This window comes from Engraulis encrasicolus, chromosome 11 (assembly GCF_034702125.1).
Source record: "Engraulis encrasicolus isolate BLACKSEA-1 chromosome 11, IST_EnEncr_1.0, whole genome shotgun sequence".
Classification (NCBI taxonomy): Eukaryota; Metazoa; Chordata; class Actinopteri; order Clupeiformes; family Engraulidae; genus Engraulis; species Engraulis encrasicolus.
The window spans coordinates 49,632,196-49,650,564 of NC_085867.1; the positions used below are offsets into that span (position 1 = coordinate 49,632,196).

General features: G+C 45.6%; 1 protein-coding gene and 1 long non-coding RNA gene across 3 annotated transcripts in view; both read right to left on the reverse strand.

The window, feature by feature from the left end:
* Positions 1 to 17,702, reverse strand: part of tnks1bp1 (tankyrase 1 binding protein 1) — a 41,163-nt gene extending 23,461 nt beyond the window's left edge. Inside the window, exons 1-4 of one of the 2 annotated variants that reach the window (XM_063210837.1) lie at positions 17,281 to 17,702; positions 16,241 to 16,347; positions 6,846 to 8,125; positions 4,207 to 6,601 (exon numbers count right to left, since the gene is read on the reverse strand). In XM_063210837.1, the coding sequence (XP_063066907.1) occupies positions 4,207 to 6,601; positions 6,846 to 8,110 (3,660 nt within the window). In that variant the 5' untranslated portion in view covers positions 8,111 to 8,125; positions 16,241 to 16,347; positions 17,281 to 17,702. The remainder of the gene's footprint in view (positions 1 to 4,206; positions 6,602 to 6,845; positions 8,126 to 16,240; positions 16,348 to 17,280) is intronic. The other variant, XM_063210836.1, reaches the window with a different exon arrangement.
* LOC134459079 (uncharacterized) lies at positions 10,419 to 13,429 on the reverse strand. The gene is made up of 3 exons (XR_010036762.1): positions 13,260 to 13,429; positions 12,902 to 13,012; positions 10,419 to 10,609 (listed from the first exon to the last, which is right to left on the reverse strand). It is a non-coding gene; the product is annotated as an uncharacterized LOC134459079 (long non-coding RNA).
* Positions 17,703 to 18,369: the final 667 nt, after the last annotated feature.

An 18,369-nucleotide genomic window follows, 5' to 3' on the forward strand; every position in this document is an offset into this window, starting at 1 on the left:
TTTTTCCCCCTCTTGTTGGCCTCCCAACTGTTACTACTGCTACTATTACAAACACTGCAGGCCAGGAATGGAGAAGTCAGGAGAAATAAAACCAAACAAAAAGTAAGCGACGGATAAATGTTTTTACAAGACTACACAAAATACTAAAAACAAAAAGACTAACTGCGATATTTCATAGTCTGTAGCATAGCACTGCTTACTCAGCCATAAGTGCAAACTGATGGTTGTATAAAAGACAGCTGTGGATCTACTATCCGGTCTTTAGCCAAGCCTTGACTCAGTTATCCACTCATCTAGCTAACCGTATAGTTTAGTTTGAGAGTACTCAGATAAGTCCCTGTTTCATGTTATATACTGTTGCGGTGGCAGCACAGATCACCAATTGTGTGTGTGTGAATGTTTTTAAATAATCGTCTCCTCAGCTCCATAACATTGATACTTCTGTCATTTGGCTTTCAAACCATTCCCGCAAGAGGGGCTAGATGTGTGCATGGTATTAGAGTCCATGTAAAACCAGGGCATTTCAAACCATGCAACAGATTTTGAAATATGATATCTGAGAACAAACGGTCTAAGAGGCAAACAAAATTTAGCATGCTTGGATCTTGAATAATGTTGAACAAAAATGTATTCATCAAAACATGAGCATGATAGCCAGAGGGCTGCCAAATACTGTACAACGGACACACAAATACATGACATGCCCCTGGCTATTTTGATAAACACATCTTTTATGGCCCATCATGCAGCATAGCCAATTCAGTTTGCATGGGTGTTGTAGCTATTTGAATATGCACATTTCTAAAATCCTACAATTTTGGAACACCCTGTACTGTTTCCACATCCAAATATCAACGAAATATGATCAGCAACCGTTGCCAACAATGACCTTGCCCACCTTCCGTATGTCAACTCCTCCGAATGACCTTCTCATCTTTCTGGCCCTTTCTCTGTGACTTCCTCCCCTTCTCTACGCAGGCTCAACTAGGATGTGGCCACGAGTGCGTCCTGTCCTCTGTGCCCTGACTATTGCTGAGTACAGATGAAACACTCCCCTGAGATTTCGATGTAGTAGCCTACACAAACTAGTGGTTACATTCTAGCCATTTTAGCTTCTTTAATGCACTAGCAATATTGCAGTGTTAATTCAACACTTTGAGAGTAATTACAGCTGCTGAGTACAGCTCAAGCCCTCCCCAGAAATATCTACGTAGTGCACAAGCTAGTGATACATGCCAGCCAGTTTACTGTCTTCTTCAATGTGCATTGATTTTTGTGTTTGACATAGAAAAACAACGGATGGTATTCTGCAGTAGAGATGTTAGTCAATCAGAAAAGGAAGAGAGAATCCCCGGTGTTCTACTCTGCTCTACTAGTGGTGGCCTATATTGCAGCCATTATAGCTGCTTTAATGCTTACTACATTTTGCAGTGTTAGTTTAACACTTAGAGAGCGGGAACAAATACACTTCAATATACAATGTAGAAGAGTGTTGAATTCGACTCTAAGAATCAACACTACAAAAGTGTGTGACAAATTGTTCCAAAGACATCCCAATCAGCCAATCACATGAGGAGGAGAACCCTCGGTATGGTATGATGTCACCATTTGGAATAGACAAGCTAGTCGTTCTTTGGTGATATTTTATGTTTGTCTTTAATATGTCTAGCATATGACAGCTGATGGGTATCCTCCAGTAAACTCCAATCCAATCACAAGAGAGAAGCCTCAGTATGGCAAAATAATGTCTCTATGTCTAATGGTTAGGTTGAGAGCACAGAGATAAAAAAGAGAGGGAAAGGGAGAGAGCTAAGTAAGCAGTGATGGAGGAGAATGATGACATGGCCAGATGTTAGCCCCTTCTCCCTTCCCTTCCCACAGCACGGCCCTCTATGCCACAGTCTCAACACTCGCAGCAGATGTCTGACTGCTGCACTTAAGCACGAGACTCGCTCGGCTCCAGATGAAAATAGCGAAGAACTCTTTAAGGGCCGAGCAGAAGGAAAAAAAAGTTCCCCTATCAGCCATTTTTATCTGGCGCTCAGCAGGGGCTTATTACAGCAAAGAATTTGTCCACACAAGCGAACGTTTCACACAGGCACCATTCTAGCACAGAACATGCGTTGTGAGCGCTTCTGCTCTCTGTTATTGTGTGCGCAGATGTGAAACTACAAACATGGTGAAACCACAGACGTGCTGCTCACTCTGAAGGGCAGTTTAGTGCAGACGTTGAGAGCAAACCTTGTCATTTGATTCGCAGTGGACCAGATTAGCCCACAAGGTAATGTGGTCTATTGTTAGCACTGCTCATTTTGTTTGATTACAAACTGTGGCGTACAGAAACATGACAGAACATAACAAACAGACTATAACCTGACTATAACAGAAGCTGTGCAAACTCAAAAAATGAAGTTTTTGTCCTCTTCTTCAGACTGTCATTCATTTCCATTGCACAATAACAGTTATGCAGGCTTGTGTTATGTGTTTAATGTGAGTGGAGTGTGTGTGTGTGTGCATGTGTTTGGGGGCCCCAGAAGAATGTGAACCAGGAAACGATACTCAACACTACAGTTCTTATCGAAGCGTATTGAAAGATTTAAGATTGTACATGTATTTCCACATGGAGAAAGACGGTGCTAACATTACACTGTTCATGTGGATAACCTCAGTCAATGTGCTATCACAACCAGACGGTGAGGCTGTAAGGTCGAAACCCTTCAGACCAAATAAGAACAGGTGGTGTTGATTAGGCACCCCTTTGAGTGGTTTCAAGTGGTGGGTAGAGTAGCGTAGAGTTCCCCTGTGAAGGGTATCTCCCACTAGGGGGCAGTAAAGATACCTTGATGGAAAAAAAAACATTTCCTCATTTTTTTTCTGGCCAGGATTTCCTACTCTTGTTGAATCCGTCCCTCTCTGGAATTTCAGCACATCTAAAAATGGCATTCCAGAGGCCCTGTGTGTCTCTGTTTTGTGTATACGTGAGAGAGAGAGAGAGAGAGAGAGAGAGAGAGAGAGAGAGAGAGAGAGAGAGAGAGAGAGAGACAGAGACAGAGACAGAGAGAGACAGAGAGAACACTATATGTGTGCTTGTTAGAGAACTTGTGTTCTGTAATGTGGGTTCAGACATATCACAAACATGTACCTTGACCCAGTCTCTGAGAGTGCTGTCCATACATGTCTTTTACACTTATTCGAAAAATATTTGGACATTTTGCGGTCACTGATTGCATTAGCTCCTTACTCAATCTCGCACGGTCGTCTTGCCAAAACTTGTCTACAACTGCACAAAGATGTGGATTCCCAGTTTGTACTAGGAGGTGACTGTTTACAGATAGGAGATAAAGACGTGAAGCTGATAAGAAGTCATTTCACAACTCTGAGCTTCTTTGTGTCTGTCAGTTGTCTGTTTGCATATTATGAGTGTGTTTATGTGCTCGTATAAGAAAAAGGCAAAGGACAGAGAGAGAGAGAGAGAGAGAGAGAGAGAGCATGTGTATGTTTGAGTCTTGTCAGTTTCGCTGAAACGCCTCTCCCCATTACTCTCTGTCAAACGTTAATCCGCGTATTGAAACGCATGTGACTGCCTTCTGCCTTCAGTGAGTGAGTGTGTGCTGACATCACGGGGCAGCATCCAGCACCAGGTCAAACCAGTGGGAAATTCCAGGCTAACTGCATGCCCTTAAAAGGCTTATCGGCCCATCGGGCCTTATCAAAATCAGCATGGACTCCTTCATTTCCTTTGCTATCTGTCTCATTCCCTGCGCCTGTCTATTCCCCGTCTCTGGTTCAGATGTTAAGTTTAGCTAGGCTTGCCTCCAGTGGTCATGCCAATTTACTAAAATCGCATGCAATCACATGAGCACTTCTTTCTAATGGACTCTTTCTAATGGTTGTTGCAGTGCATGTGAGCAAGTTCATGAACAAGGATCCACTATTCCAACTTATTAAGCCATTTACAAAAACAAAAACACACACACACATACACACACACACACACACACACACACAAACACACACACACACACACACACATACACACACACACACACATGACGCAAATACACACACTCAAACATATAGGCCTACAAAAATTCATTTACACACACAAACACGCAAAGACACACAAACACACAACCAAACACACACACACACACAAGCATCTAATGTGCCACACACAGCTGAAAGCTGAAAGCTCTGCAAGCTCACCTCGACTGGCCTGGCTGCTTCCTCCAGCTCCTCCCGAGTTGCACCAGGCTCCAGGGTGGCCTGGCTTTCCTGGCTGGCGCGCTCCTCCTGCTGCTTGGCAGTCTCCAGCACTGGGCTGGGGCTGGGGCTCCTTCTCTTCTGCGGCTCCACCTCTGGAACAGTTGGCTCATCCACCGACTCCTCCACAACCTCCTCCTCCTCCTCCTCCTCCACAGGCTCCCTTCTCTCCACCCTCCTCCTCCAGAGCAGCTTCTCATCCTCATCCAGTGCCGCCTCCTCCGCCCTGGGCCTGGCAGAGGGCCTGTCGTCCAGAGGGGTGCTTGTAGGGGACCTTGTCCTTGGCCTGGTGCCCCTCCTGCGGGGCCTGGCCGAGAAGTCGTCGTAGGTGACCTCGGGCGGGAGCGCTGCGCTAGATGGTGCAGAGTCGGTGCCAGCCGGGACGGATGGTGCTAGAGTTCGTGGGGCAGGCTGAGGAGGCTCGTCTGCCCCAAAACTGATCAGATCATCGCATGTGGCAACCTCCTCTTTGGCGGAGACTGGCCGCTGCTTGTCTTCGTCTTTAACATCCCCCCATATCTCTTTCTCTTGCTCCCTCTGCCGATCTTTCTCTCTCTCTTCTCTGAGAGTCTGTTCGAGTTTTTCTTTTTGTTGTCTCCTCCTCTCCTCTTCCAGCTGTTGCTGTTTCTGCCTGGCCTCCTCTTCCAGTCGCCTCTGATGCTCTCTCTCCTCCTCCTCCCTTTTTCTCTGCCTCTCCTTTTCAAGCCGGTCCCGTTCTTCCTCCTCTCTCTTCTGCCGCTTCATTTCTTCCTGTTTTTCTCTCTCCAGCCTCTCCTCCTCTTCTCGTCGTCTTCTCTCCCTTTCCTTCCGGAGCCTCTCCTCCTCTTCTTCCCTCTCTTTCTGAAGTTTTGCCTCCTCCTCTCTTCTCCTCCTCTCCAGTTCTCTCTGTCTCTCTTCGGCATCTCGTCTCTCCTTCTCGGCGCGTAACTGCTCCTCCGCTCGCTGCCTCTCTCGTTCTTGTTCAAGTCTCTCTTCTTCCTCTCTCCGTTTCTTGAGCTCCTCTTCTCTCTGTCTCTCCCTTCTTTCTTCCTCCTCCTTCTTCTGCTTTTCCCTCTCTAGCTCCTCTTCTCTTTGCCTCTCCCTTTCTTTTTCAAGTCGTAGTCTTTCCTGTCTCTCTTTCTCCAGTCTTATCCTTTCCTCTTCCTCTCTCTGTCTCCTCATCATCTCCTCTCTTTGGCGCTCCTTTTCTCTCTCCTGTCTTAACTTCTCTTCCTCTTCTTTCTTGCGCTCATTCTCCAACCTTGTTCTTTCCTCTTCCTGTCTTTGTCTCTCCCTCTCTTTCTCCAATCTCATCTTTTCTTCCTCCTCTCTCTGTCGCTCCTTCTCCAGTCTGATTCTTTCCTCCTCTTCTCTCTTCTTCTGTTCCTCCCTCTCTCTTTCCAGTCGGAGTCTGTCTTCCTCTTCCCGTTGTTGCCTTTCTTTTTCCACTCTTTTCCTTTCCTCCTCCGCTCTCTGTCTTTCTTTCTCTTGTTCAAGTCTCACTCTTTCCTCCTCTTCTTTCTTCAGTCGCTCTTCCTCTTCTTTCCGTCTCTGCCTCTCCATCTCTTCCTCCATTTCTTTCTTCCTCTGCTCCTCTCTCCGTTTCTCCCTCTCCTCTTCCTCTTCCCTCTGTCTCTTCTTCTCCCCCTCTTCCCGTTCTTTCTCCAGTCTCAGTCTCTCCCTCTCTCTTTCCTCTTCAATCTCTCTCAGTCTTGCCCTCTCTTTCTCCTCACGTTGTCTCTTCATCTCTTCTTCCTGTTGTCTCATCCTCTCCTGGTGTAGTTTCTCCCACTCTCTCTGCTTCTCCTCCTCCCTCTGCTTCAGCTCTTCCTCCCTTTGTTTCTCCCGGGCCTTCTCCTCCCGTCTTTCCTTCTCTTCCTTCATCTTTCGCTCCGCGTCCTTCTCAGCCTCCTCCTCCTGGTGCTTTTGAAAGAGGCCTGAACGACGGTAAACGGGCATAGGAGGGGAAACAGTGCTTTCCTCAGCATCCTTCTCCTCTTCATCCTCTTCGTCGTCCTCTTCCTTTTCCTCTTCCTGCTCTTTGTCCCCAGAGACCCTTGCTGCTTCCTGTTCTGCGAGCAGACTAGAGCCTCGGGATCGCCGGAGGGTCATGGCTTTGTCCTCCAGGGGAGCTAAGGCCACGCTCTCGCTGACTGCACACGCTATGCCCACCACAGGCACGCTGTCTATGGCATGCCCCACCAGGACAGGGGCTGGCTCAGACGTTGCGGTGGTGGTCGGGGTGGTGGTCTTCTCCTCCACTGCTACTCCTGTTGTTTTTTTGACGGGTACCTCCGCCTCGCCCGCTCCTTCTGAGGGTCCACTGGGTAATTTATCCACCGGCCTCTGGGAGGGAGAGCTGGAAAACACAATTAAGAGCGATTAGTCTGGCACGAAATACAATTAGCATCCACATTCAGTTCAGCCTTCAGACATGCAGAGTGGTCTTAATACAGTAAAAGGCACACATGCACATGAGAGTAGCAGCATACATTAGGCAAGTTATTGCTATGGGACTGCGCACTCTGAATAATATGCAGGACAATGTAGCTTTTGTACAGCTTAGGTTACTTAATACCTACAGAAAAAAACACTAAAATTACCCTTTTTTGGCGTTTTGTGGTGGCCCAGGGTCCAATCTCAGCTCTTTAATTCGCTGCTTGACGTCTACAGATATTTCAGCCGGTGACAGAGGAGGCTGGTCCTCTTTCTTCACGGAGTCCCTCTGCTGGGAGGCCGTGGAAGAATCTAGAAGCATGCTGATCCTCCGCTTGATGGAGCCTCCGCCCGACTCCTCCGCTGTCTCTCGTTCATTCTCTTTTTCATTCTCGTTCTCCTTCTCCTCTCGTTTCTTCAATTCCCTCCTGGGCACCGCTGTGGGTTTCGGCTTTGGAGGAATCGGTTCTTCAGGGATGGTCTGGACCGCGTCAGATCCCTTGTCTTTCAGTCCTCCTCCAGGGGGAGCAACGGGCTCCTTCTTGCCAGAGCCGGTCGCCTGGATGTTGTTCTTACTTGGCATGAGCGGAACAGATGGGGACATTGACAGAGAGGAAGCCTCGAACATGGACGTCAAGTCTGCCGAAAGACGGTTGCGGAGAGGCCTTGGAGTGGTCTTTGCATCTGAGGTCTCTGTGTTGGTCTGGCTAGGGGGGGTGGATAAAGCGGCATCCGGGTTTGGCGTCCAGGATTTTGTCCTGATTTTGCGACTAGAGTAGCCCATAGACCTAGTCCTGCCTCTGTACTCGACTTCACCATCGGCTTCTGGTGGATTCTGCTCCACTGTGTGACTTGGTGTGGCAACAGAACCACTGTCGAGGTCGAGGTTGGCATCGCTACCTTTGGCTAAATTCGGTTTGGCCACGTTTGTCTGGTCTGGTTTGATTGGGACGCTGGGTGCTGGTTTGGGAGCAACCGTCGGAGGAGCTTTTGAAAGGCTGGTTGGTTCAGGCTTTGAGGTGACTGTGGTGGGTTCTGGAGTAGCAGGAGAGGATACGATATCTGGAGCGTGAGTAGCGAGGTCTGGTTTTGGAGCAACCACAGGGGCAGGCTTGGGACTGCTGCCATCTTGAGTGGTGGGACTGGTCTCCTCTAGCTGAGGGATACCCGATAAATCCGGCTTTGTTGAAACACTTGGAGTAGGCTTTCGGGCAGTGGTTGGCACTGGCTTGCTGGGGGCAGTGGTCGTCTGTGTTACTGGTTTACTGGTGACTGATGGCTTGGGAGCAGATATTTGGCGCATGGGCTTTTTCTCCAAAGAAAAAGGCTTGGGCATGAGGTGAGGCTTCGGGGCTAGATTGGGCTTCCTGCCCCCCGACCCAGGGGCTGTCTGCCCCCCCTCACCTGAGCTCACGCCCACCTGTGTAGCCATGGCTACACTCTACACCTGTGGGAAATAAACAAAAAACACTGTCAGCTGAGCATTTACTATACCATATACACATTACACTTATCAGATGCAAATATCCAAAGCAACATAGCTAATTCCTGTAAGCACAAAGGTCTTGGTTATAGTCCCTGGAGCAATGTGGGGTTAGGCCAGTGGTTCCCAACCTATGGGTCGGGACCCAACCTACGGCTCGCCAAAGATCCACAGTGGGTCGCGGAGCCCTCTTGATTTTAAGGGGTTTCATTTTAAATACAGTATATAACCCATGTCAGTGGCAGAAGTTGAATAAATGACAAATCATTTAACTAATATACAGCATGCATAAAAGCAACAAAATGTACAGGCTACATAAAACATTTATTCTAATATATTTGACCAAAGACGAATTGAGGAATAAAATAACTAAAATGAGTTTTCGCAGGAAACATAGGGTATCATTTGACTCCCTGTCATGTGGGCGCTCTCGCGGTTGGGTCACCAAAGCTTACAATAGTAAAAACATGGGTCCCTGAAGAAAAAGGTTGGGAACCACTGGGTTAGGCGACCTGAGGAAGGCTGACTGGGCTGAAACGTTGCCACTACAATTGGCATTGTCAATAAAACTTCATAGCCAACAACTCGTGAGTGTACAGCACTTCTACTGCTCTGTTAAAGTTTGGCATCTAGTTGCTGGCACCTGGTGTGCGTTTTGCACTTTAGGTTAGGATTAGGTCCCTTGATGGCAATAGCCCTTCAGCCATGGGTGAGGGTGTAAGAGATGAACCAAATGATTCATACTGGTAAGGCATTCAAATCTGCAACTGTTTGACTACCAGACCAGCTTCCTAACCATTAGGCTGCCGAGTTAAAACAAGCAGATCAGGGTAAGCTGCACAGACACAGTAAAAAGCATCACGTTCACTCATCTTCAGAAGATTAAGTCTGCATTTAATCTACAGCTTTCATTCTCTCTCTTATAATTTTCAGGCTTTTAGTAAACACGAGTAAAAATGTGGAGTGGATGTGAGAGTGAATATGCTGCATGTGAGATCATGTGTGGGTGAGGGCGTGTTATGTGTTTGTGTGATTCCACGCGTGTTATTATGACTGCGAGATGCATTCATTGTGTGGGAAAGCACATCACAAGGGGTTTGATTTTAATTGGGCCTCGGCTTTGTCAGTCTGAGGCGCTGGATCTCACATTCAAGTGTGAGCTGTGAGAACTCGGAGACACACCCTCTGACATCAACCTTGACATAACCAAGGCTCTCTTTCTCTTTTCAACCTTTCGCTGTTGGCCTGCTTCTCTTTACTTGAAGATTTTTCAACCACAGCTTGTGCTATTTAAAGGCTGTTACAGCACACACAAATACCTCCTAATGGTCACGTCATGAAGTCAGATTTGTGACATAGCACTCAAAGACAATAATATGAAGCACTTGTTTCTTCATGTCTTTGTTGCCTGATATGTACAGGTTCTGTTACAGCCGAATGTCTCATGATGGTCACATGAAGTTTCGTTACATAGCACTCAAATGGTTTAAACGTAGAAGCAAATGGCTTAAATATAAAGCAAATATTTGCATGCTTCATCAGCCATATTTCCCAGGGTGCAGCAGGAGATGGAACTAAAATAGGCCTGACCTCAGACGAGTGCATTGAAATCTGGGTAGTAGTAGAGCTGTAGAGAAAAGAGTTGGAGCATCCTTTGATCTTTGCCGACGAGTGGTCACGTGGTTTGCGTAGTCTACGCCCACCGCAGAAGGGTCCTGTCACCGGGAGCTGTCAATACATTTCATTGAGCGAGAGCGTCCTTTAACGGTAATTATATCAGATTATGCCGCCCCCAAAAGAACGAGTTCGTTTTGTTTTTTGTAGGCCATTTTATGGCCTTCATTGTCATATAAAAACATTGAAGTGTCAGTACCGTAATACGGTAATATCATTGCAGTTACACTTTGGGAGGGAAACGTCAGCTAGGAAGCTCCATTACTTACCATTGAGATGCTAATTGTCCGTAGCCCTTGATAATGTCTATTTGTTTTGGATTCAGCAGAAGGATATTTTAATGGATAAAATACTTCCAATACATAAAAAGATAAATACATAAACCCAGCATGTCCCAGTTGTAGGCCTACAGTAATATAGCATTAGTTAATTTCAGCCTTTATGATGCTGGTCATCATCAGACCTGTCAAACCACTCAATGCAGGATGCAAATGAACATGAACATGATGCAATGAACATGAAGTAAATAACCCACAGCTGTACAACCTGTGCTTGAATGGTTCAATCTTTTATTTGAAATAAAAAAATACTCCAAATAGAAACATAAACAGCCCAAACAAAATAACTATGAATAAAACGGCATGTCTGTGTACATGACAAGACGTGTGTGTGTGTGTGTGTGTGTGTGTGTGTGTGTGTGTGAAATCAATAATGCATGAAGAATTGGAATTCACTGGAACATGCTGGAACTTCCAATGCATTGAAAGCATCAACCTATGACCAGAGAGGAGCAGACAGGAGAAGAAAAAAGAGAGAGATTTATTTATATACATGGCATGGCTGTTGGTGCTGAAAGGGATTGATTTGAATATTTCAGAAAAGACTGATCTGCTGGGATATTCACACATAACCATCTCTGGGGTTAACAAACAATGGTAAGGGGGGGGATACAGTGAGCAGCGATTCTGTGGGCAAAAATGTCTTGTTGATGGCAGAGGAGAATAGCCAGACTGGTTGGAGCTGATACAAAGGCAACATTAAGTCAAATAACCACTCAGTACAACAAAGGTATGCATAAGAGAATCCCTGATTACACAGCACATCTTGAGGCAAATGGGTTACAGCAGCAGAAAAACACATTTGGTGCCACTCCTGTCAGCCAAGAACAGGAAAATGAGGCAACAATTTCGACTGGCTTCACCCATAAAACGACACTAAAAGATCGGAAAAAATGTTGCCTAGTCTGATGAGTCTTGATATCTACATCTACACTCTCAGGTGGAATTGACAGAATTTTGTCGATAACAACATGAAAAGATGGACTCTGTCTTACATCAACGTTTCATGCAGGAGATACTAAATGCATAGGGATATTTTCCTAAGCACATTTTGGGCCAATTAGAACCAATTTATATTTGTTGGAATGCCACAGCCTACCCAAGACTTTGTTTAAAGGTACAGTGCCAAAATGGTAGGCCACACCCTGGAGGGACATTTATTGGAAAGTTAAATGGATCACACAGCAAGAATGGCGGACAAGATTGCTCTGGACCCTTTGCTAAACCAATAATTAGCGTTCCTCCCTTCTGGAAGAAATTTTAGAATGTCTTGCTGCTGAAAAAAAAAATATATAAACACCATTTTCACCCTCATCCTATAGTATTGCTTCACAGAAGTGGAGAACAGTAGAATGCACACATCTACATGGAAAGCATATTAATACCACAGAGGAATATTTTAAGTTTTTTTTTTGGCAACTTAATTTATTGTACTGTGCTGCCCTAACAGCTTGGGCCTAGAGGACCTAGAGGACAAGACCAATGGCCATATTGTTTTTAAATGCCTGTTTACATGTGGATTGTGGAGAAGTGTCACGCTAGACAAATTTCTGTGAAAACAGACACTAAGAGTTAGTTATCTGATCTTACAAGGGTGAAAACAGACACTAAAAGTTAGTTATCTGATCTTACAAGGGTGGCAAGACTAGGCATTGCAAACTATGCTGCCCATTCCTACTTTGTCATTAACATTTATTAAAGTAATACATTTAAATTCACTGTGACACAGTACTCCACAAAATTCAAGTGAACACTGCACACTAGAAAATTGCATTTCTGCCTCATCCATGCAAGGGGGCAGTCCCCAATGGCGCAGTGTGGCGGGACGGTACCATGATCAGGGTACCTCAGTCAGGGAGGAGGATGGGGGAGAGCACTGGTTAATTACTCCCCGCACCAACCTGGCGGGTTGGAGTCGAACCAGCATCCTTTGGGCTACGAGTCTGACACCCTAACCGCTTACCCACGAATACGACACAAATACCATTGTCTTGACACCCTGTCTGTCAACAGTCACTTTCACTAGTCCATACCTTTGAAAACTGTCCTCTGGTATTTCTTGACCCAGTCTTGACTCAATTAACTTGTTGAATGGTTGTTCGGCGTCTTCCATTCTTACCTTGGCTATGTCTCTGAGTGCTCAATACCCTGTGCTTCTTAAAATACTCCTGTCCTGCACACCTTCCAGGCCATTCACAATCTTGCAACAATCTTGCCTTGCCATTCCCTCTCGCTACCTCGGTTTGTCCTCGACCATCCTCCTCTCTGTCCCTCTGCCCATCTCAGTACCATGGGGAATAGAGCTTTTCAGTTGCTCTGCTCCTCAGCTCTGGAATGCACTGCCCCCTGACTTATTACCCAAGTTCAAATGCAGACTAAAAACTCATTTGTTTCAGTTAGCCTATTCCTTAGGACTTTTTAACTACCGTTTTATTTTTGTTAAAAATGTGTTAATGGGTCTTCGTTTTATTATTACTTCTTTCTGATCCTTGAATGTTTTGAAAGACACTTTTATTCTCTTGTTACCGTAGTTTCATTTGAATTCCATTGGGATGGCGTATAGAAACAAAAAAAAGACAACTATGTTGCTGTGCACATATATCCGGCCTATCCTGACCAAAGTCCTATACATTTTGCAGCTAAAGACCTCAATCACCGAAATACAAAATGTTAGACACAGATATAATATTACTTACTGTAAGGGTCCTCAAAAGGTTAGTTAGGTTACCTTATCAGTGCAACTCAAGAAAGCCACCACCTGCAACTAAGCCATTTCTGGCAAAAGCACTTCCCCATCAACAGCAGCAGTCTCATGCAGTAGGAGCAGAATCATTTCCACCTGTAACACAACTCAATGGGAATACAAAAGACAAAAACAGTGATATTAGTCAAATGTTGAACTGGATCTGTTACGGTTAACAGTTAAATATTTCACAGCCAGTCACTGCTGATTGAAAGAAGTGATTTTCAATGAATCTGTGGTATCATTATGACCAAGTGAATAATTACAACAGATGACAGCTATGATTCTAGCACTTGGTAGACACACCACCACCACCAGCCACCCATCCACCAAATGCACTCACAAAAGCGGAGTCCTGTGTGCTATACCATCTGGCCGGATACGTCATCAAGGGTGTACTAGGCGGCTCTTTGTGTTCGGCCTGTAAGCCTGCCTTAAGGAACAGTGACGACGCTGTACCGGACAACGCCACACTGCTGCAGATGAAGGAGTACAGAGAGGGCGCACTTCACCAGCCATCGCATCTGCGGATGTATTCTCTTTACTGCAGCACGTTGAGCAGCTGTTCCGGGCCAGGACATCAGAAGCCCTAATGGAGTGCTCAGTCAGTGAACTAGTGGAAGAGGCCATGACTGTGAAATCAAACCTTCCATCCTGCCATGATGTCAAGAGGAGAGTGATCACCAAATACACCAGGTTGAGGCTCAGGATTGCAGGTAAATGCATCAATAATGAAAGGGAAGAACCATGGGAAGGGAAAAAGCTACCTTGGCAGTAAAAGTCAAGCAAAGAAGGCTCCACCTCCTGCCAAATCCCTTCCGATGGCTGTAGCGGTCCCCACCAACACCACCAGTCTGCACCAGCCTGCTGTAGCGGTCTCCACCAACAATCTGCTAGAACCTAGATCCGAACAGAAAAATGACAACATGAACATCACCATTTCAATGCCTCGCAGTTCATTGTGAATCTAGCTATCGTAAAGATACACGAGTAATGTAAGCTTAATGTCAGCTTAACAAGAAATGAGCAGGTAACATCACCATTGTATACTACCCAAAAACAACAAATGACATCCTCGGAGACTGTACTTGTGATAGCCTGTGTCGACTCGACACACGACACAGTAGACACTCAATGGCACAAAAATCCCAAATTCTACTTAAGTAATACCTGAAGCCATGAACATCAGCATTTGAATGCCTCGTAGTCCATTATTGGATCTAGTTAGATAGCATAAAGATCTCCGTGCATCAACTAACTTGTTGACATTAGCTTCCAGCTAGCTTAGAAACATTAGCTATTTATAAATGACCGATAAGCAAATAGCTCTGAAATCAAACACAACGACTGTATGGATATTGACAGAAGACAACAGGACGGTATCTTATAAAATATGTGACATGTCATCGTTTAAAATATAGATTGAAAGGTAGCATCGATGTTTTGCGAACACGTCAAATCCAAAGTTGAACCAGAAGCGCCGTGTTGAAAACGCTAGCTATTACCACACGATTAACGGTTTTTCACATTACCATTGTGATTTTATATTACCCAAACTGGCAAAATTACATCCTCAGAGACTGTACTTGTGTTAGCTTACGCTGACAAAGACAGACAACTTTGATTAATCTCCCTATTATATCAACTTACCTGGGAAGTGGTCGACACGCCAACGACACTCAATGGCGTCCCCGTTGCTGCACAGGACCCTTTGAGCAAAATGAAGTGACGGCGAAACCCCGGATGTAGAGCAGCCATGCTCGTCCGCGGCCGTCAACGGCTTCAGGACAACTCTTTCTCTACAGCTCTGGGTAGTAGTAGACACCACATCAGTGCTCAGCTGTGACACATATACACCTGCGTCACCTGAACTGGAAAAGTGTTTGAAAGGCAGGTAAATACAATCTGGTCAGGCCAGATTTCATTTGAAAGGCAACGGTGCAATTCACCGCATTGACTACAATGTGTGCAACACAAATAAACAAAGAGAGGAGTTGGGCTGAGGACTCATATACACACACACACACACACACACACACACACACACACACACACACACACACACACACACACACACACACACACACACACACACACACACACACACACACACACACACTGATATCTTTAGCAACTTGACTAGAGACACAGTGTTTCATTGTTTCTCTCCACAATGTGCCTTCTAATCAGGCACAAAATGAAGATATGCCCATTTGTGCCTCTGTGTAGAATACATTCTTCGGCTAACCGCAAAGCAAAACCATGCACAATGTGTTTGTCTACAACAAATTACATGGATATGAGGGTCGGCAGCTCTAGTGTCGGGCGAGAAAATTATGAAGCCGTTCGAGAGCCAACTCTGCGGCTAGCCCGATTGCCACACTATTTACACTTCTCCACCCTGGGCAAGTTTCAACCTCGTCTGTTATCTCGGCTTTAAACACACACACACAAATCCCATACACAACTGGAGCACACATACACATTCGTACATACAGTACACACACTCACACACATACGGTATACACACAGTTGTTGTACAGGTGCACACACACACTCCCCAAACCCGCATTCACGCACACACACACACACACACACACACACACACACACACACACACACACACACACACACACACACACACACACACACACACACACACACACACACACACACACACAGAAAAAGAGAGAAAAGGCGGGTGCAGTTCAGTCAAGTGTTGCCTCAGAAGCTGAAGTCGTCTCTCCCTGGTGTAATGTGTGCTGTTATGCTCTTAGCTTCCCACAGTACTCTCCTCCAATTAGCTACAAATGACTCATATCAAGGCATGTTTTGTTTGCATGACTTCCTGAGTAGACTTGGATACGACCTGGATTCGTTCATGGGGGAGTTGAGAGAGGGTGGGGGGGGATACTTTGACAGAATCGGTTGTGTAAACCGAGAGAGAGATAGAGCGGGGAGAGAGGGGGATAAACAAGAGCAAGAGAGGACTTTCCAGCCAGTGTCTGAAAACTGAACCATATCACTTAAGGCAAGGCTAGGTGCTGGCTGGCTTCCTTCTCACATTGTGCACTGATACTTCTCCTCTCATCTCGCTCTAGTCTAGTTTTTCCAGTAAGAGGGCACTGTACAACCGGTCCGACTGCACGCAGATGTTTCAGGGGTTAGAAGATGCACTCAGCCTTCCTGAGACAGAAACAGACCCTGAAGGAGAACTCTTGTCGAAAGCAAAACTTGCTGCCAAAACATTGTGTATGAATTTTATGATTCTCTTTTCGTGTGCACCCCCCTCCCCTCTCCCTCTTTCCTTTCTGCCCCACTTGCCTGCATGCCTGCCATACACGACGAGAGATGATGGGAAGCTTGCTTTTCTTTTTGCAGGAAAAGGAGTCAGAGTTGTTACCTCTCGTTCTCAAAGCCACCGTTGGGGCCTAGCAGGAAAAATAAGCAGAGCAATCAGGGGATCTCTTATAAGGCTTTACACTGTTAACCCCCTCCCTGATGTTTCCCCACTGAGAAAAAAAATCTATTTGCCCTACATGAAACCCAAGCCAAGTCCTGCTTTTGGTGGATTGCCAGTGAGTGTTCTTTTGATCAAGGAAACTTTGGAGGCAAGGTCAGCTAACAGGCAGGCAAAAAAGGAAAAAAATATTTACGACAAACTTCCCAGAGAGTTGATCGAATAACTCCAGTAATTAGGTAATGCTTTGGCTCTGCTTAAATTGCATAATGTGATCACAAGTAGAATGGAGAGGTTGGGAGGGTTTTCTTGTAGAGAGGCAAGTTGGCTGACTACTGAAGGTTTGGACGAGGACTATGGACAGAACAGATTCTCAGATCAATGCAATCCAGTCTTAACAGTCATTACTGATCTCGACCATGCACTTTGTATAATCTCATAGGTCATCTTGTGACACCAGGAGGGAACTCTGGCCTACCTGTTACAAAGCACTGGCAGTTGTATGTCTCAGGTAGCCACGTCCAACCCAACCCACACATCCAACCTCCACCTGTCACTAATAGGTTACTGATAAATGCATTGCTATTCACAATGAACGGTCTGTCTATGAACCCACTGACGGACAGTTACACACACATATCTTTCTCTCTCCACACACACACACACACACACACACACACACACACACACACACACACACACACACACACACACACACACACCAAATCCAAGATAACAAGTAGGCCTACTAACTAGCTGTATGGCTGACACAACAGTGTCCAGTTTGGGAGTTGCAGACTTCCCAGATGTTCCATTTCCACCCGGACACTCATCAGTTTCAAGCCAACAAGCGCTTATGTAAACATCACCCAAAAGATTAGTAGCAGAATGAAACGAACTTTACCGGTTAGAAGAAATCCTACTCCAAGAACTCCATCGGTGAGTGTTTAAAGCGCAAACGTTCGGTAAATCCCCCGTTTCTTTTGTTCAATGTGATAACTTTCCCCGGTGTAGACTACGCGTAGCTGGTAAACATTTGACAAATAGCGAGCTCTGCTGCCTTGTTGTAATCTCAAGCAAGGCGTATGAGCAAAAAAAGTCTGGAGCCCCTCCCACACTCAGGACGTAAGCTATTCGCTTTTTCTCTCTGACCCGACAAACAGGTTTAGGACTACTCGACCTTACCCAGTCCAAATACAGACATTATGGCATCCTTCAGACGCAACCAAATGCAATCTTTCAAATTACGCATAATAAGGATCCCAAGCCAGGTTCTGCTAGCGGAGGAGGCGATAACCTCCCTCTGAAACTTTTCCCAGTTAATTATTCCTTTCCTCTCGAATTTCGATTGGAGGCGGGACCAGTATCACACGAATTCAAACATGATGTATGACATCAGGCACTTTTATTTGTGTGCAGCCTTCCCCATCCCCACACAGACGTCTTGGTACCCTGGTCTTTCTCTTTTTTAATGCTCCATCCACGTGTTGGGCTCTATGGGTTCGTGCGCCATGCGTTTGGGTAGCGTAATAAAACGCATCGGACACTAAAATGTGAATAGTCTTGCATAGGCTATAATTCCGACGGTAACTTTCTGAAAACAATGTGTTCCTGAGTTACCAATCCCATTCTACACATTGAACATTCCCTACAACTGGATTAGCCTGTAGGCTACAGTGGAAACGTCCGCTTCTGGTGATTTCTCCATCACACCTCTTACCTACAAGGAAATGGATTAGTCGTCCAAACAGCCTTGAGTAACTTTTGTTGCCCTGGTGTCACCTTTTCTATTGTTTTTTTAACAGTGTGCATTTGCATTTCACAGACATTTATTGCTGCGTGCCGTTGAATAGAGTCATGAGTCACGGGTAGCACATTAATGCGCTCTGTGATGCGGGTGTGAGTGAAATTGGAGCTCTCTGTATTTATTTTTTTAAATAATGTTGACATGCCAGGATTGTTTAGTTTGGCTACTGTAATTCCGCGCAAAGTT